At 34.3% G+C, this 15,836-nt stretch overlaps 1 protein-coding gene across 1 annotated transcript in view; it reads right to left on the bottom strand.

The window, feature by feature from the left end:
• Positions 1-15,836, bottom strand: part of ARHGAP24 (Rho GTPase activating protein 24) — a 638,162-nt gene that overhangs the window by 307,960 nt on the left and 314,366 nt on the right. Inside the window, exon 3 of the mRNA XM_090266255.1 lies at positions 1,893-1,980. Within this exon, the coding sequence (XP_090122381.1) occupies positions 1,893-1,980 (88 nt within the window). The remainder of the gene's footprint in view (positions 1-1,892; positions 1,981-15,836) is intronic.

Below are 15,836 nucleotides of genomic sequence, written 5' to 3'. Positions count from 1 at the left end.
TTGCAAAAATTGATTAAAATCATGTGATACAGATTCCCACATTTTCATACACATACAGAAGCATTTGCCTGAAATTCCATGCTGATGTCAGGGCACGTCAATAAAAACCCAATGACCAAGATTAATGGAGCAGGAACTGAATTCTCACTGTAGGCATACTGATTTTCCAAATTCCTCTTCAAAGAAGCACTTGACACAATTCTTTTGTCACTTTGGATTTATAAAACCTAATTTAGAAGCTATACATATTATATTAATGATTCAAGAAGCATCTTCGCAAATGAGCTATGGGATCACTTTGTTTCTGAAATAACAACCTTCAGATTCCACATCATATAGTATTAAGCTTCTTAAGCTTTGCTCATCAAAAGCCTTTATTTCCTATGCACAGCATGTGAAACACATGCCCTAAAACAACAGTCTTGGAGGGGAGGTTTTGTGATTTCCTTAGTTGAAGACACAGCTGTCTCCAGAAATCTTGACAATATCCATTTATATTACATCAGGACATCTTCACTGAAAGATGAAATCTCTACACAGTTAGTAGACTGAATGGGAAAGTAGACTTTTAGTATTGGAGATAAAAAGTCAAAGCTGTCAGTTTAATACCATGCTCATTTAAAAGCCAATAGGCATAAATGTTTGAAAATACATAGGGGAAGAAATTTCCTCTACTAATACTTCAAAGACTTTGCAACATCTGGAATCTGGTCCCATACAGTGTATTCCACTAAGAAGTAAGTATAAAAAGTTTTTAATATGGCAAACAAGATTCAGGTTTCTTACAACATGTTCTCCCTGGGGGAAAACAAATAACGTGATGCATCTGACTAACCTTTCGGCACTTCAACTGCATTAATTAACCTTTAGTCATGGATTCCATTGTGAGCCAGATGAACTCAGTGCTACAGCTGTTTTCATTGAGGGGAAAAATATGCTTGCACATGTTTAATTCCCTGCATTTATAAATCTGGGAAAAATGTTTTATTGACTGCCTTTGTGCCAGCATTATTGATATGCATTAAATATTAGTAACTCAGATAAATTCAAGCTCACTTTAGGCTGTGATTAAATCAATATCAATATCACATCAATTGAGTCCGTCAGAGCCATTGCTGTAAAAAGCATATCCTTAGCTCTCTTTTTCTTACATCAGGGAGTAAGGAAGGGCTAAAGAACTCATCAAAGAAGAAGATCATGGCCTTGAAGAAATTGTTGCTGGGTGAGTCAAAGATTTAAGTGGCGATTAGGTGCTCTTAGAGGGATGGAGGAAGATGACTAGAAAAAAAAAAGGAACAGATGTTGAAAAAATTTAACTACAGGATCTGATAACTTGGCAGGGACATCCTCAACTCTACAAGCCAAACATGTGGAGGTAGTTGGTTGGAAACAAAGTTGAGGTACAGAACTGTGACATTTTGTCAGTTGTTGAAGAAGGATTTTTCTTTTGTTTTGTTTTTATAGCAAAAGCTTCTTTACAATGTAATTTCATGAGAAAATTATGACAGAAAATCAGCTGGACAGTGCATTTTACCTATAATACCTTGTCAAAATTTCACATTACAAGAGCACTGTAAAATCAACTTTGTCTCCAACATTCTCTTAGGGATGTTGTGGCATGACCTCTGGTCACTCTGGAGTCCGTGGACAAATGAATATGCAATTATCATGTGGCCATGGGTGTGTGTGTGTGTGTGTGTGTGTGTGTGTGTGTGTGTACCAGTGTACAGACCTGAAATAATTATCTGTGTAAATACAACACAAACATGATACTTGCCTTTTCAAATGAATGTTCTCAGCCATGACTCTAGAAGAGTAAAGGCTGTTGACCTGTTTTCACCTTTCCCCATATGGAACAGCAATAATGTAATCAATACAGAAAATCATTTTACCTGGAACTACTTCAAAAAGGAATTTCCCTGGGCTCTCTTCATTGCAGGGATGTTCAACAACTTTATTTCCAGGCAGAAAAATAGTACCCTGTGAACACAAATGCCCAAAACATCAACATTATTAAATGGTAAATACTGAATATTATCATCATAATCATCATCAGTGAATATTCAAAGTGCATTTATAACCCAGTGTATAGTAATATACATCAGACTCATTTATATTCCCAACTAATCAAAAATCATGTAACAAAATCATATTTATTCAACATTTAACAAATATTTATTGACCATCTAATGTGTGTAAGACATGGTATTAGGTGCTGGATTCATTTTAAGTGCCAATTTGTTAAATGTATTATGTGTGCCAAAATTTTTACTAAGCATTCTATCAACATGATATTATTTGTTAGAATAATCTTATGAGGTATGTATATTTTCCCCATTTTATTGATGCGAAAACCAAGGCAGGGACATTAAATAACTTAGACGATACTACCATAGCTTTCTCTTAATTATTTCTTTTCTGTTATTGTAGATTTCTCTTTCTTTAGTGGATCATTTTCATGGTATTGAGACATACTTAAAAATCTGTCCTATTTAAAAAATTTAGACTCTAGAGTTCCCTGCAGCTATCATCCCCCCCGCTTTGCCTAGCAAAGAGTTATCTACACTGAAACTATTTCCTTATATGTATGTGATGCACTCTAGTTTTTGCACCCAGAATTCCAAATACATGGCTTGACAATTTTCAATTCTCAATGAACTTGACTTTCCAGGAGGAGCATTCAGCACATTTAATCACTCTTTCTTGAAGCATCTTCTTTACACGGCTATTTGGTTTTCTATAGGCTTATCTCTTACTTTTCTCACAGCTGTTTCTTTTGCTGGCCCTAACGGGCCTTTAAATATTAGCAGGTTTCAAAGATTTATACAATGATTCCTTCTTTATATTATCTTTCTCCATGCCTATGACTTTAATAACCAACTATAAACCAATAAATACTAGATTAATATTTCTAACCCATGGTTTTTGAGCTTCAGAACTTTATATCTAATAACTTATTTGACATTTCTATTTGGCTATCCCAAAGCATTTTAAAACCAGCCTATCTTAAAACCAGACTTAGTCAAATTAAAATGCAATTAATTCTGGTCCTGTTTATGCATTCCCTAACTCAGTAGCTGGCACCCTTTTCCAATGAGCTACAAACGCCAGGACTGTAGCAGTCATGATCTCTACTACCACCACTCCCTAGCTCAAGCTCCTATTGTCTCTTGCCTCGAATGTTCAAACACCAGTTTACTGAATCCCCTATAATACTCAAACATCTTTCAATCCTTTTTCCTTAATGCAGTCAGAATGACCTTTATACAGAAATTTGACCTTGTAATCTTCCTGCTTAAAAAACTTCAATGGCTTTCGTTTGTTCTAGTATAAAGCTCTGAGTGGTCTTGTTTCACCCACATCTCTTAAGATAATTTTTTCACTCATGCTTTGTTGCTTTCTATGGCTTTCTATGATCAAGCCAACTGCCTTTCTATAAATAGCATCATAGTCTTATCTACCTGAGGCCTACTTTCTTTCCTGGATTATTTTATATCCAGTTTTCAGGTTGACTACATCCAAAACATGTTTGCATAGCTTCCGGAGGTTTTCCTGGACTGATTTACCATTGTATGTAATTATATTATTTATAAGATTGTTTGATTAATGTCTATCTTTATCATTAAACTATAAGGGATCAAGGATACGAGTTCTGCTCCCTAATTTAAAGCCAATGCCTAGCATTTTGCCTCACATAAGTTAATGGTACAAAAAAGTGTATTGCTAAGTGAATGAGTAGCAAAGCCAGTGTTCAAAAGCAACATGCTAGACTTAAAACCGTATGCTTTGTCCACTATATTTTATCATCCACTTTTCCAGCATGAAGCAATATTTACCTCAAGTAATATTTGACTCTACTTTCATTCTACCTGGTTTGGCACAGAAAATTCTAGTCATCAACTCTGTCCCTCCTTCTGAATTTGGAGTGATAAAAGATAGCACTCCTTAACTAAAGCCCAAGAAATTGTAGGTTAGAAATCTCTCTCTCCCTCCAAGGTGAAGTACAAGGTGAGTGCTGGAGGTACTGCCTTTGTTTTTCTCCTCCAGAAAGTTAATTTTTCTTTTTCTCATCATATCTAGTGCCCTCTGGCTCATGGATCCCATTTTGTTTATTGATATTTTTCAATAATTTTTTAAAATTCCTAAATACTTTGAAAAATATTCATCTTAATTAAAACCTTTTATATATAGGTTTAAAATCTATATGATTTCTATAAAAAGTGATAAAATCAGTTGTTTCAATTATGTTTATTTTATTTACTTAAATGATTTTGTGAAGTAATTATATTTGATTTAGCTTACTTTTAGAACATAGCATCTAACCCTCCAGATAGATAATATACACACATGCATATGTGTATGTACATAGGGTCCCTGTTTAATTCTATACCTTCGGGTTCTACTTAGGATCGTAAACTGTATATGTGTTCTATAAAGTGAATTCAAGCCACTCTCCTGAATAAACAATTCTCCTGCATAAAGCCATTTTCCATGAAATCCCAAACTACCTAACTTGGTAATAGGAAGACAGAGTAATGCTATTTTTTTCTGGTTATATATATTTTTGCACACATGAAATAGTTATTTCTGATATTTTAATTTTCAAATTTGACTTTATATTATACATATTTTATACTTTGACAGTTTTCCAAATTGTGATATAAAAATAATACTTTAAATATCAGTAGACAATGTTTAGGACAGCATATACTGCAACTGATAAATATTTACTCTAGTTGCAAAATAAAATAATTTAATTGAAACAGCTAACTTGATTACTTTGTATAGAAAACACATAATTAAAATCTATAAGAGAAAGGCCTTAATTGTGGTATTTATTTTCAAAGTATTTTGCAATGTTTACATTGTCAGAAAATACAGATAAACAAAAAATCTATAATTTACCCAGTACCATAGATAACAAATAGTCACACCATATATACCTTTTCATATTTGTATATATTGATGTATATGTATATATTAACATATAGAGTAATTTTTACAAAAACAATAATTGAAATACTTATTATAAACTTCCAAACAAAATCAAAGGAAACATTTTTATTGGTTTTGTTATGGCAATTGAATTATCTACATAATTCTAAATAGTTAAGTAGTATATTATTTGATTGAATATATGCATTTTTGTATCCTGATTGTTGTGAAGTGTTTATTTTTCTTTGTGTTATTATAAACAACATTTTCATTAATATCCATGAAGCTAAATCAAAAATTATGCACTGTTGTTTGTGTTTGGTTAATACTTCCAGAGTTGCTTTAAATTAGCTAACCAAACAAATAAACAACTAATAAGCAACTATAATTGCAAGTGTCCAGGCTAAATTCAAAAGTGCTTTATTGAGACACTAGGTACTATTTCTAGAATTATTTCAGATGATGTAGAGTGTATACAAAAAAACAAAACAAACTGTACTCTCAAGAATAATACAATATATAACTATGAAACAAGTAAGTGCCAAAGCATGCAGAAAAACAAATATAATAATAGTTTAACAAGAGAGTATCATTAGAGCCCTCTGATTAGTTAGAAAAGGTAATATAAAGAAAATGGTTTTTAAAGGAAGATAGCTTTTAAGATTTAGTGATTTGGGGAAAGCCTTCTAAAATAGAAGAAATGGCAACAGCAAAGTAGTAATTAGAAGACATTCAGAGCACATTAGAAAAAGAAGAAGATTCATGGAGAGAAATAATTAGGAAGTAAGGACTATTGGTGATGTTGAAGACATGCTCTGGAAAGTCTAATGCTAGGCAGCGGATGCTGCACATCATATCTGTAACAACCGACAACCAGAGTAGATCCTTGAGCAAAGCAGATGGAAATTTAAGAAGACTAGCCTCTTGGAAGTTGGTTACCATAAAGCAATTAATTGACACAAAATGGCAAAATCAAGACTTACACAAAGGTGTTAGCAGTTGAAATGGCATAAATTTCCATTAGAGATATATTTTTAAGGAATGTGAAAGAACTTGTCATAGTTTAAACACTAAGAATGAAGAAAGAAGAGTGAAAAAGGACTTCAATTTTTCTCTTTTGTATATCTAAAAGAAATATAATGCCCCTTGTCAGAAATGGGGAAGCTTCAAGCTCCCCTAGGCCCATGCATATGAGATAAAACTGCGCTCTTCTTTAATTTTCTGTTGGTAGCTATTCTGGGTATTCTGTTTGCCTCTCCATGTCTTCTCTCCACCCATCACTCTATTCTATACCTCAGAAGACTACTCTATAAATTTCATAAACCAGGTTCTCTTGACTTCTGCCTACAGGTTGGGTTTAAGAAGTCACATCAGGAGGTCAAAAGACAAGATATCTATTGACTTGTCTTTGTCCATGAGAAGCAGCAATTTGGCCCTACATGTGCGGCCTGCCTTAGTCCACATATCCTTAAACTTGCAGGCTTTCTCAGGTTCCTACAGAGCTAAGAATGGTAATGGATTCCTTCCCTTTTTTAGCCCCAGGGTGTTTACACTATCTCTTAGTTTCTATTAACCTTTGTAACACTAGGTCACACACTCTCTCAATTTGTTAGAGGTGGAGCCATCAATTCCTTGCTGAGACCTTGAGTGATAAACAGCCAGGATGTAAGTGCTCTGAGTTTTCTAAGAGTAGATTGCCCCATGAAGTTCAATATGCCTCACTGCAAATTTTAGATGCTATGAATGAAGAACCTCAATAATAAGAAAGGGATACAAACTTTTTGATAGGAGTTGAGTATATATGGCAATAATTAAGGGTCAATAATTAATCAGCAGACTTAGAATGAAATTATACTTATTTTTATCCCTTCTAGAGAATATTCCTTTTAGAAAGAATCTTTAAAGTTTCAAAATGGGACTATGTTAAATTTTTTTAAACTTTGACAGCTAAAATTTGGCAGAAGAAGCATAATTCAGAACCACACTAATATTTTGTTTTCAGCTAAAATTGCTATTAGAAAAGAAGCTTATGTCTAGTTAATATCACATTGCTGAGCCAAAACCACAAGATACTAGGGTAAGGCTAGATGATATTGAAAATAAGCATGATGATCTTTTTCTCTGACATTTGGATTGTTAAAATGTGTTTGTGTGCAGTAGCTTTGTTAGTTTTATAAGCATAGTGATGAGATTTGTCTTCCAGCATGAACAATGATCATGGCGCCGCTTGGAACTAAGCACCCTTAGTTTGTATAAAAATATACATTAAAACATATGCATATTTATAACACAGATAGGTTTAAAAATAAGATGAAGCAGAAATAAATATTATTCAATTTTTTAATAGAGTATTATGTTGGTTTAATTTTTTTTCTTTGTAGCAAATCATTTCTTTAATTAATTCAACAAGTATTTGTTAACACCTAGCATGTGCCAGGCCCTGTCCTAAGCTCAGAAAATATAATAGTGAGGAAGTCCAATAATATCCCTGCATTTCTGGACTTTAGAATTACTCAGGAAGACAGAAAATTTTAAAAAATTATAGATAAGCCCCTGTTATGAAAAGAATACAGTACATATGCTTATGAAAGATATAAAATTGTATCCACAAGTGTTTGGCTATATTATAATCTACCAATGATGATGAAGCTTGTGTTCAGTAACTCTCTTCTGGAGTCATGCTGCCTAGGTTCAGACTCCCACTATACCACCCATTAGTGAAGTGACTACTTTCTATTCCTCAGACGCTTCATCCTTAAACTGGGATAAAAATAGAACCTACTTCATAACTGTGAATTATTACACACATAGTTTTTAAAACAATGCCGGATACAGAATACCTTTAGCTATTTTAAATACTGACAAAAAAGTCTTTCTTATAGTCCAGAAGGCTCAAAGATATTTTAGGCCCAAATTTTGTTAATCCCCAAATGAGAAGGTGATTATAGTAAAGGTTCTATATGTATCTGCTAGTATTATCATCTAGTTGAGTAAATGGGAAGGTAAACTAATTAGAAATTTTGAAGTCAATTTTTACTCTCATATTTGCAAGGCTACAGTAATCAAAACAAATAAACCACTAATTAACAACCATAGGAATATACACCAAAACGAAATGATGTTGATCATGATTGTTAAAATTTCCTATTACTTTGTTAAACAAATGAGTATGCCATTTACATCATTAATTCACTCAGTCACTCTGTCACATAGGTATGTTTCATTTTAAAGATGAGGAAAATGAAGCTCAGGGAGCACCTAGCAAAGAGCCTAGCATTGTAAATTCCCAACACATATTTGTTTGAAGAAGATGAAGAAGAAGAAAAAGAAGAAGAAGAAGAGGAGGAGGAGGAGGATGAGGAGGGGGAGAAGGGGGGTAGGAGAGGGAGGGGGTGTAGGAGGAGGGGGAGGGGGAGTGGGAGAGAGGGAGGAGGGAAGGGGAGAAGAAGAAATAAATGAATGCAAGCTGCTTTAAGGATTTTTATCTTTAATTATTAAGCCAATTTATGTTCTTATTTCTAATCAATTATTGCTATTTAAAACAGTTCAAAATTTTATAAGTTTCTTCTTAGCCTCTGAAATTATTTACTCTAATAACTGGAATGTTGCCAGGAAGACACGAGAAGGGAAGACTTGCAAATTGGTATAGTTTTAGAATTTACTGATATAATTCTGATGTGCAAACTGTTTGGGGAAGACTAACCTAAACATTGGGGAAGACTAAAGAAAATAGCATGATATTTGTAAACCTACGCACATTGTAAAATGTACTGTTTTTACTCAGCTAATAAAATACACAAAAGCAAGTAATATACATAGTATAGTCCAACTGTTATTTAAACTAAAAATGACAAACATAATAGCATGAAGCTATTGAATTATTGAATAAATAAAAATGAATAAATTTAATAACTTTTCATAAAGATGTCTCATTTTACTGTTTTTTATTATAAACAGAAGACTTGAGAAGCATTGTTATTCTGGGTTCATTTTAATTTTAAAACAATATTTGTATAGTATTATTACATATGTTTGGAGCCTAGGAAGCTAACGGGATGCTCTTAATTGTGATGAAGAATACATACAGTGTTTGGCTGTAATCATTTAAAATATTTCAACCCTTTCTTTTCAGACACAAGAATCTTTTACCCCATGTGAACTCTTCCTCTGGACAGAAGTACATGAAATTCTTCCCAGATAGAGTCCTTCTGTGCTAACATTCTCCCTGGGAACATAATCATTAACATTCTAGCTACATTTAAGTCACTTCCATTTGACTACATGTTTTTGATTCATTGGAAAAAAATGGAGAAATTCCTTGATTGTGAAGGAAAAAACAAAGTGGAAATGTGGGTAAGACATTATTATTTTAAAACCAAAATTCTATAATCATGTTCTTAAAATTTGTGGAGAACTTAGAATAGCTTTCTCAGGCTTATCTAATATATGAATCCCTCTGCAACACCGAAGGTGGTCAGAATTGGCTCAAACCATCTCTCACTACCTTTCTTAAGGTATGCCATTCCATTTTTGAAAGAATGTAATTGGGAGAAAACAATTTAAATGTTGATACAAAATCCATTCCCCAACAATTTCTACTCCACATTCTTTCCTTCTGAGTGAAATTCCCCCTTTTCTGTCTTGAATCATCCCAGCTGGCTTCTACTGAGACTTACTATGTGCCAGCATTTACTCTGTGCTATACATTTTAATCTTCGGAAAAATTCTATATGGAGGGACAATGATAACTATCCATTTTACAGAGGAACAATTAAAACAATAAATAAGTTGAGTAGCTGCAACTGGCAAAGTAGAGAGATACAGTTAGATTCAAGCTCCATTTCCTATTCTTTATGTGACAGAAATCTAGTATACTATGTGATTTATTGGTTGATTCACTTATTTATTTAATCATCAACCATGTATTTAATAGGTATTATGTGTTGAGGATGCCAAATGCTTAGAAAAAAAAATGAAAATGTTAGTATAGGTTATCCTTGGCTAGCCAGATCATAAATTACTTTTATTTTCCTAAGCTTCTCCTATCTTTAAAACAAATTTAAATAATGAGCACATATTACTTGTATACTAATAAAAATGTATAAATATATTTTTAAAGCAAAGAAGAGTGACAGGCCAAGAAATGCTGAATCACCAGAAGCTGGAATAGTTCTCTAGTGGAGCCTCTGAAGGGAGTCTGGCCCTGCCTACCCCTTGATTTCAAACTCCCAACCTCCAGAACTGAGAATAAGTTTTAAAGAGCAAATTTCTCTTGTTTTAAACCACCAAGTTTGTGGTGATTTTTTACAGCAGTCAAACAAAACTAATAAAAATAAAACATATTTTGAAATAAGCCTTTCAATGACCCTTTGGGAGGGGCCTGTAAACAGCTGAGGTTTTAAAAGGAGTTCACTATTAACTCTCAAGTGCTGGTAAATAGTGGCTAACTTTTACTTAACCAATCATTTTGGGGGAGAATGCACATTGTGCAAGGCACTCAAATAGGCTGTAGCCAAAGAAAATGACTCCTCACGCAATTTTCAACCCACAACAGGAGGAATCAGAGTCACACTCATGTCCTGGAATCCCAGAACAGAGTATCTGTAACAAGGTTAATACCATATGATTTCACTCATATGTGGAATCTAATGAACAAACTGAACTAACAAAGAGAACAGAGACAGATGCATAGAGAGCAGGATGACAGCTAAGAGTGAGGGAGGTTAAGTGGTGGAGGGGCTGAGCTAAAAGGGAAAAGGACTCACGGACATGGACAACAGTAGGGTGATTGCATGGGGCAGGGGAGTATAAGGGGACTAAATGGTAATGGGGGAAAAAACAATAGTTTTTTTTAAAGAGTCCTTATTTGGAGAGAATGAGTTCAATTGCTAACCTTTCTCAATCAATTACTGGGCACTGACCTTGTATCCTATGTCCAATAACACATGCTATTTTATAACATTTATTATTTCTCAACTAAAAAATGAAAGGTCAAGGTTAAAAGTGAAGGCTATGGCAGTAGGAGAGAAAACCCCAAAATTTTTTTGGAGTTTATGTCTCATTATGAAATATGAAGAACAAAAAGTCATAGCTATATAGTATCTATTAAGGGAAATCCGGGACCCTCAGGAGAAGGATCTAATAAGCCATCATCAATGGAACAGAAAATTGATGATAATTAAAATAGCCCCATTTAACCCTTTATCTTAATTAACTGACAGAGTGGAAAGTACCTAGGTTTAACCTTGGAAGAGACTGTATAATAGTTAGATCTATAGTACCAGAATAACATGGGATGATGAATAAAATGACCTTGCCAATTTTTTCACAACCAAGGCAAGTTGTTTTAGATTTAATTTGATAATTTTCCATATAGTTAAGTTTTAAAATTAGAAAGTTTAACTGGGAGAAAAAAATAGTCATTGGCAGGAAGAAGGAGGTAACTTAGGACGTAATTGCACAGATATTTATGACACACTGAGCTTCTTTTTAAAAAAACAATCTCTGCTTTGCCTTATGGTACACCTATTTTTCTTGAATTCCTCTACTTCCTTGATTTACAGTTGATTATGTTTGATGTAATTTTCAACACTTGTTGCCAAAATTGCAAATGCAGTGAGATATTTATCTGTGGAAAGATAATATGCTCTTGCAAAAGTACGTAAATTCGACAATGTATTCTCTTGGTAAGGAAAATAGAACTCTCATACATTAGTAGTAGGAGGGCAAAAATGGCAAATTTTTTTGTTTTAACTTTTGTTGAATTTGTTGGGGTGACATTGGTTAATAAAATTATGTAGGTTTCAAGTGTACAATTCTATAATATATCATCTGTATATTGCATTGTGTGTTCACCATCCAAAGCAAAATTCTTATAGAGGGCACTTTGGCAATATTTATCACACCAATACACATAAGAAATGGCTCATTTGTAAGTTTATTTGAATTAAATAGCATTGCTTGCAAGGCAGGATTTGGAATAACTCAGATGTCCATCACTGAAAATCCATCACCATCACATCAGGTGTTTTATATTATATACAAGGTGGAGCAAAAGTAGGTTTATAGTTTTGAGTATATAAAACACAAAACTTATTCCTGTATTATTATTTTTGTATTATTTTCCATACAAACATCTGTAAACCTACTTTTGTTCCACCCTGTATGCGTGTGTGTGCGCATGTGCATATGACTGAGCTTTAATATATAAATATATGTGAATGAGCTTCAATATATAAAAATTATTTTTCTTAATTAGATATTGTATATTTTATTTTTATAGCTGCATAATACTCCATTATGCAGATGTATCCTAGTTTACTTAACCAATTATATAAATATAATATTTAAAATTAACTCCTTTCCATTTCTAAAATATGTAAAATAGAAATTATTTTTGTTTCTTTTTTGCTAGCTGTTTATAGAGAATGTGTGTATATATACATATATATTTAACACACACACACACACATATATATCCTTTCTCACAGGATATATTATAAAGAGAAAGAAGGACAGCTTAGTTTAGAAATAAGCATTCAGTATGCTGCATTTTAAGTAAGAAAGAAATGATACTAAGAGCATACATTTGTATTTTCCTTTACTCACATAAAAAAAAACATGGGAAGAATACACATGAATCTAATCAAAGTAGTTACTTATAGGGAATGTGAGGGCAAGAGAATAAGAGTAGATGGAAAATAAGTCTTTTCTTGTGAACATTTAATACAATTTAGATTTTAAAATTATATGAATGTTTTACCTATTCACAGATTAAATTAAAAATGAAAATAGTATGCAGTAAAAAACAATTTTGACAAAAATTTTAGTACTTTTGTTATACAGTTGAACTTTTAAATATTCATTATACATTTTCTCCATAATTTCTACAGTGAAAGAGTATTATTTTTAATTTAAAAAATAACCCTTTTGTGTTAACACTTGCTTTAGTTCATTCGCAGTGTTAAGGACATAGCTAATGGACTCCATGTTAGTCCAGATGTACGAAGGCACCTACTTGGGAACTGAGAATGTGCAGGGAGTATGAGCGTAGGCACAATTTAAAAAATTGTTTCGTTACCAAACTTCTTCAAAAAAGTGAAAGAATCTTTTAAAATTAAGTTTGACCTTTCTTGGCAAACAGATAGTCCTCTTAATTAGCAAAATAATCTCAGGTGGAAGTATCAGTAACTAAAGTTTTGGATTCAATAATTTAATATTTTTCATCTCTTAAGTTTCATTGATTTTATAGTTGTGGTCACACAATTTGTTTCATCATGGCTCCTGCTCCAACCTACTCAGATGTCACTGATCTTTTTCCTCTACCTTAAAAACACTGACTTGGCTGTTATGACTAAAAGCAAAGTGTTTCAATTCCAAATATTTATGTACACCCTGCCCCTGTCTGATTAACCAGAAATAACTAACATGATAATCCAATTAAAATTTAGTTTAATTTGCAATAGTTAAAGTTAACATATATTCTTCCTCATTCTAAAATGTAAAATAGAAAATATGTTTTGTTGTTTTTTGATAGCTGTTTTAACATGCATTGCTTTCCTACACTAACAAAGGCACTCTAACAAAACCCAAGCATCCAGCAAGGCCAGATATCATGATGATGATAAAGTCATAATTCAACATAGGTTTTTATTGCATTTCTTTTCTAGATCGATGTTTTGAGTGCTGAATATATAGCAGCATAGAAAGTAGACAATGTTCTTGTTCTCATGAAGCTTACACTTTAATGGGAGAAGAAATAAATATATCCACCCATATATAAATACATTTTAAAACATAAAGGAATTATTAATGTAAAGTGCTATGTAATTAATTAAAAGATGGTGGTATGTTTGAAAGTGCCTGGGTTGCTACTTTAGAATGACTATTCAAAGAAGGCCTCTCTGAGGAGGTGACATTTTAGTTGAGATCAAAATGCTAAGAAAAGTGTATCCACAGAAGATGCAGAATAATGATGTCTAAGAGGAAGGTAAGGGTGATCAGGTCCCATTGTATAAGCTAAGGTTAGTGTTTGGATGTTTATTCTAAGTGCAATGAGAAACCACTGATGGATTTTGAGCATGGTATCATCTGACTTATATTTTTAAAAGAATGCACCAGTTATTGAATAGTAAAAGGATTATTGAAGGATGAGAGCGAAGCAGGAATCCAGGCTAGTTCAGTATAGGGATTAGTAGCCATTAAAATGAAGACAATCGACTTTATTTGGATTATGTTTTGGAGATAAACAGGAGTTGGTAATGCATTGGGTGTGGGGCTTAAGGAGAGATAAGAAACAGCTATAATGCCTAGAACTGTGCATTGACATTAGCACACTGGGAAGTCTCACTTACAATGATAGAAAAGATAGAGAAGACGAGGAACAGGTTGTGCGGGAAATAAAGAGTTTAGCTTAGGCCACATTCACTTTGAAACATCCATGAGACATACAGGAAAGTGACAAGTACAGAGTTTGATACATGTCTCAAGTTCCACTCTTAGATTCAGAAGTTTTAGTTTTGAGAGTCATCAAACTATAAATGGCATTTGAAGGCACAATATTAACTAAGGTAATCTGGGAAGAATGTGTGGACTGGTAAGGTAGAGAGTCAAGAAAGATCTGAGGGCACACCTATATCTAGTGGACCTACGGAGGAGAGGGAACTGGAAAGAAGGCTAAGGAGGGGTCAGAGAAATAGGAGGGGCAGGCACAGGATCTGGAAAGCTGCATCTTCATCCATCTTCTCTTGAACACTCTGTTACAGAAACAGGGGTGTTCCAAAAAACCCGAGTTTGCGGCTGGGGGATGGGGAGAAGGAAGCAGCTTTTGGAATGCCTCCACATGCCTGAGGCTGGTGGCTAGTGTCTTTCTTATGCAAAATGGCTTTAATGCATCCAAAGCCTCAGGTAGATGGGAGGAGTCTTGAACCAGGGGACCGTATGGAAAAAGCACACAGAGCCTACGTGGGGTTCTGTGAATGGTCAGAACTGTTTGCAACACCCATTGCATCAGAGGACGCAGTCAGGGATATATAAGCAGCTGCGGACATTTTAGCTCTCTCGCTCTCGCGCGCTCGCTCTCTGGCTCTCTCTCGCGCTCTCGCTCTCTCGTCCCCTCCATGTGGCTTGGTGAAGGGGCCTTCTCCATGCGGAATAAAGAAGCTAAGTTCTCCATGTGGCTTGGAGAAGGGGTCTCCAGGCTGCTTTAAGAGGCTCTCACCATGCGGTTTTGAGGAGAGGAGATCCATGCGGTTTGCAGGAGGAAGGCAGTTTGCAAGGAGGCTGAGAATCCAGGCGGTTCTGCATTGAGAGCTCGAGGGCACCACAGCACAGAAAGAACCTCCCCAATCAGAACTGAGTGATTGGCAGCTGCTGGTAAAGCTGAACTGTGTTTGGAAAGTAGGGAAACGGTTTCTCTAACTTTTCTAAAGCTAGCCTGGTTTGGTAGGGGGGAGGCAAGAATATGTGTTTATGGGTGTTTTAAAGAATATAAGACTTAACAACAGAATTGCGCAAATAACTAAATCTATATAACTGTTAAATAAACAATTCTTTTTCTTTTCACTAAACTCTGGTATTGAGAGTTATCATTTTGGCGGCGGGCAATCGGGCCCCTAACTAAAGAGCCCGTGGGTTTGTTTTCAGTTGGAGCAGCCCGAGAGTTCTGTTACAACTCCAGTGAAAAGGCATTATCTTGAAAAAGTTATTCTAAAATGGTAGCCTTTGGTCTTTTCCATGTTCTACTTTGCACCAAGCTGAAATCTGACCCTTAAGGACTGCCCCCTCACCTGTCTCCACAATCATTGGCTAATAATGCTCTCTGGCTCTCTCGACATCTCTGAACACAGCTTCAATGCCTGCACTAAATCTTCCCCTTCTCTTTTATGTCTTGTTCATCTGTT

The sequence above is a fragment of the Furipterus horrens genome, unplaced genomic scaffold, assembly GCF_987537825.1.
Source record: "Furipterus horrens unplaced genomic scaffold, mFurHor1.1.pri manual_scaffold_2, whole genome shotgun sequence".
NCBI classification, from domain to species: Eukaryota; Metazoa; Chordata; class Mammalia; order Chiroptera; family Furipteridae; genus Furipterus; species Furipterus horrens.
The sequence above is the reverse complement of the archived record's forward strand: the minus strand, read 5'-3'. Positions and strand labels throughout refer to the sequence as shown.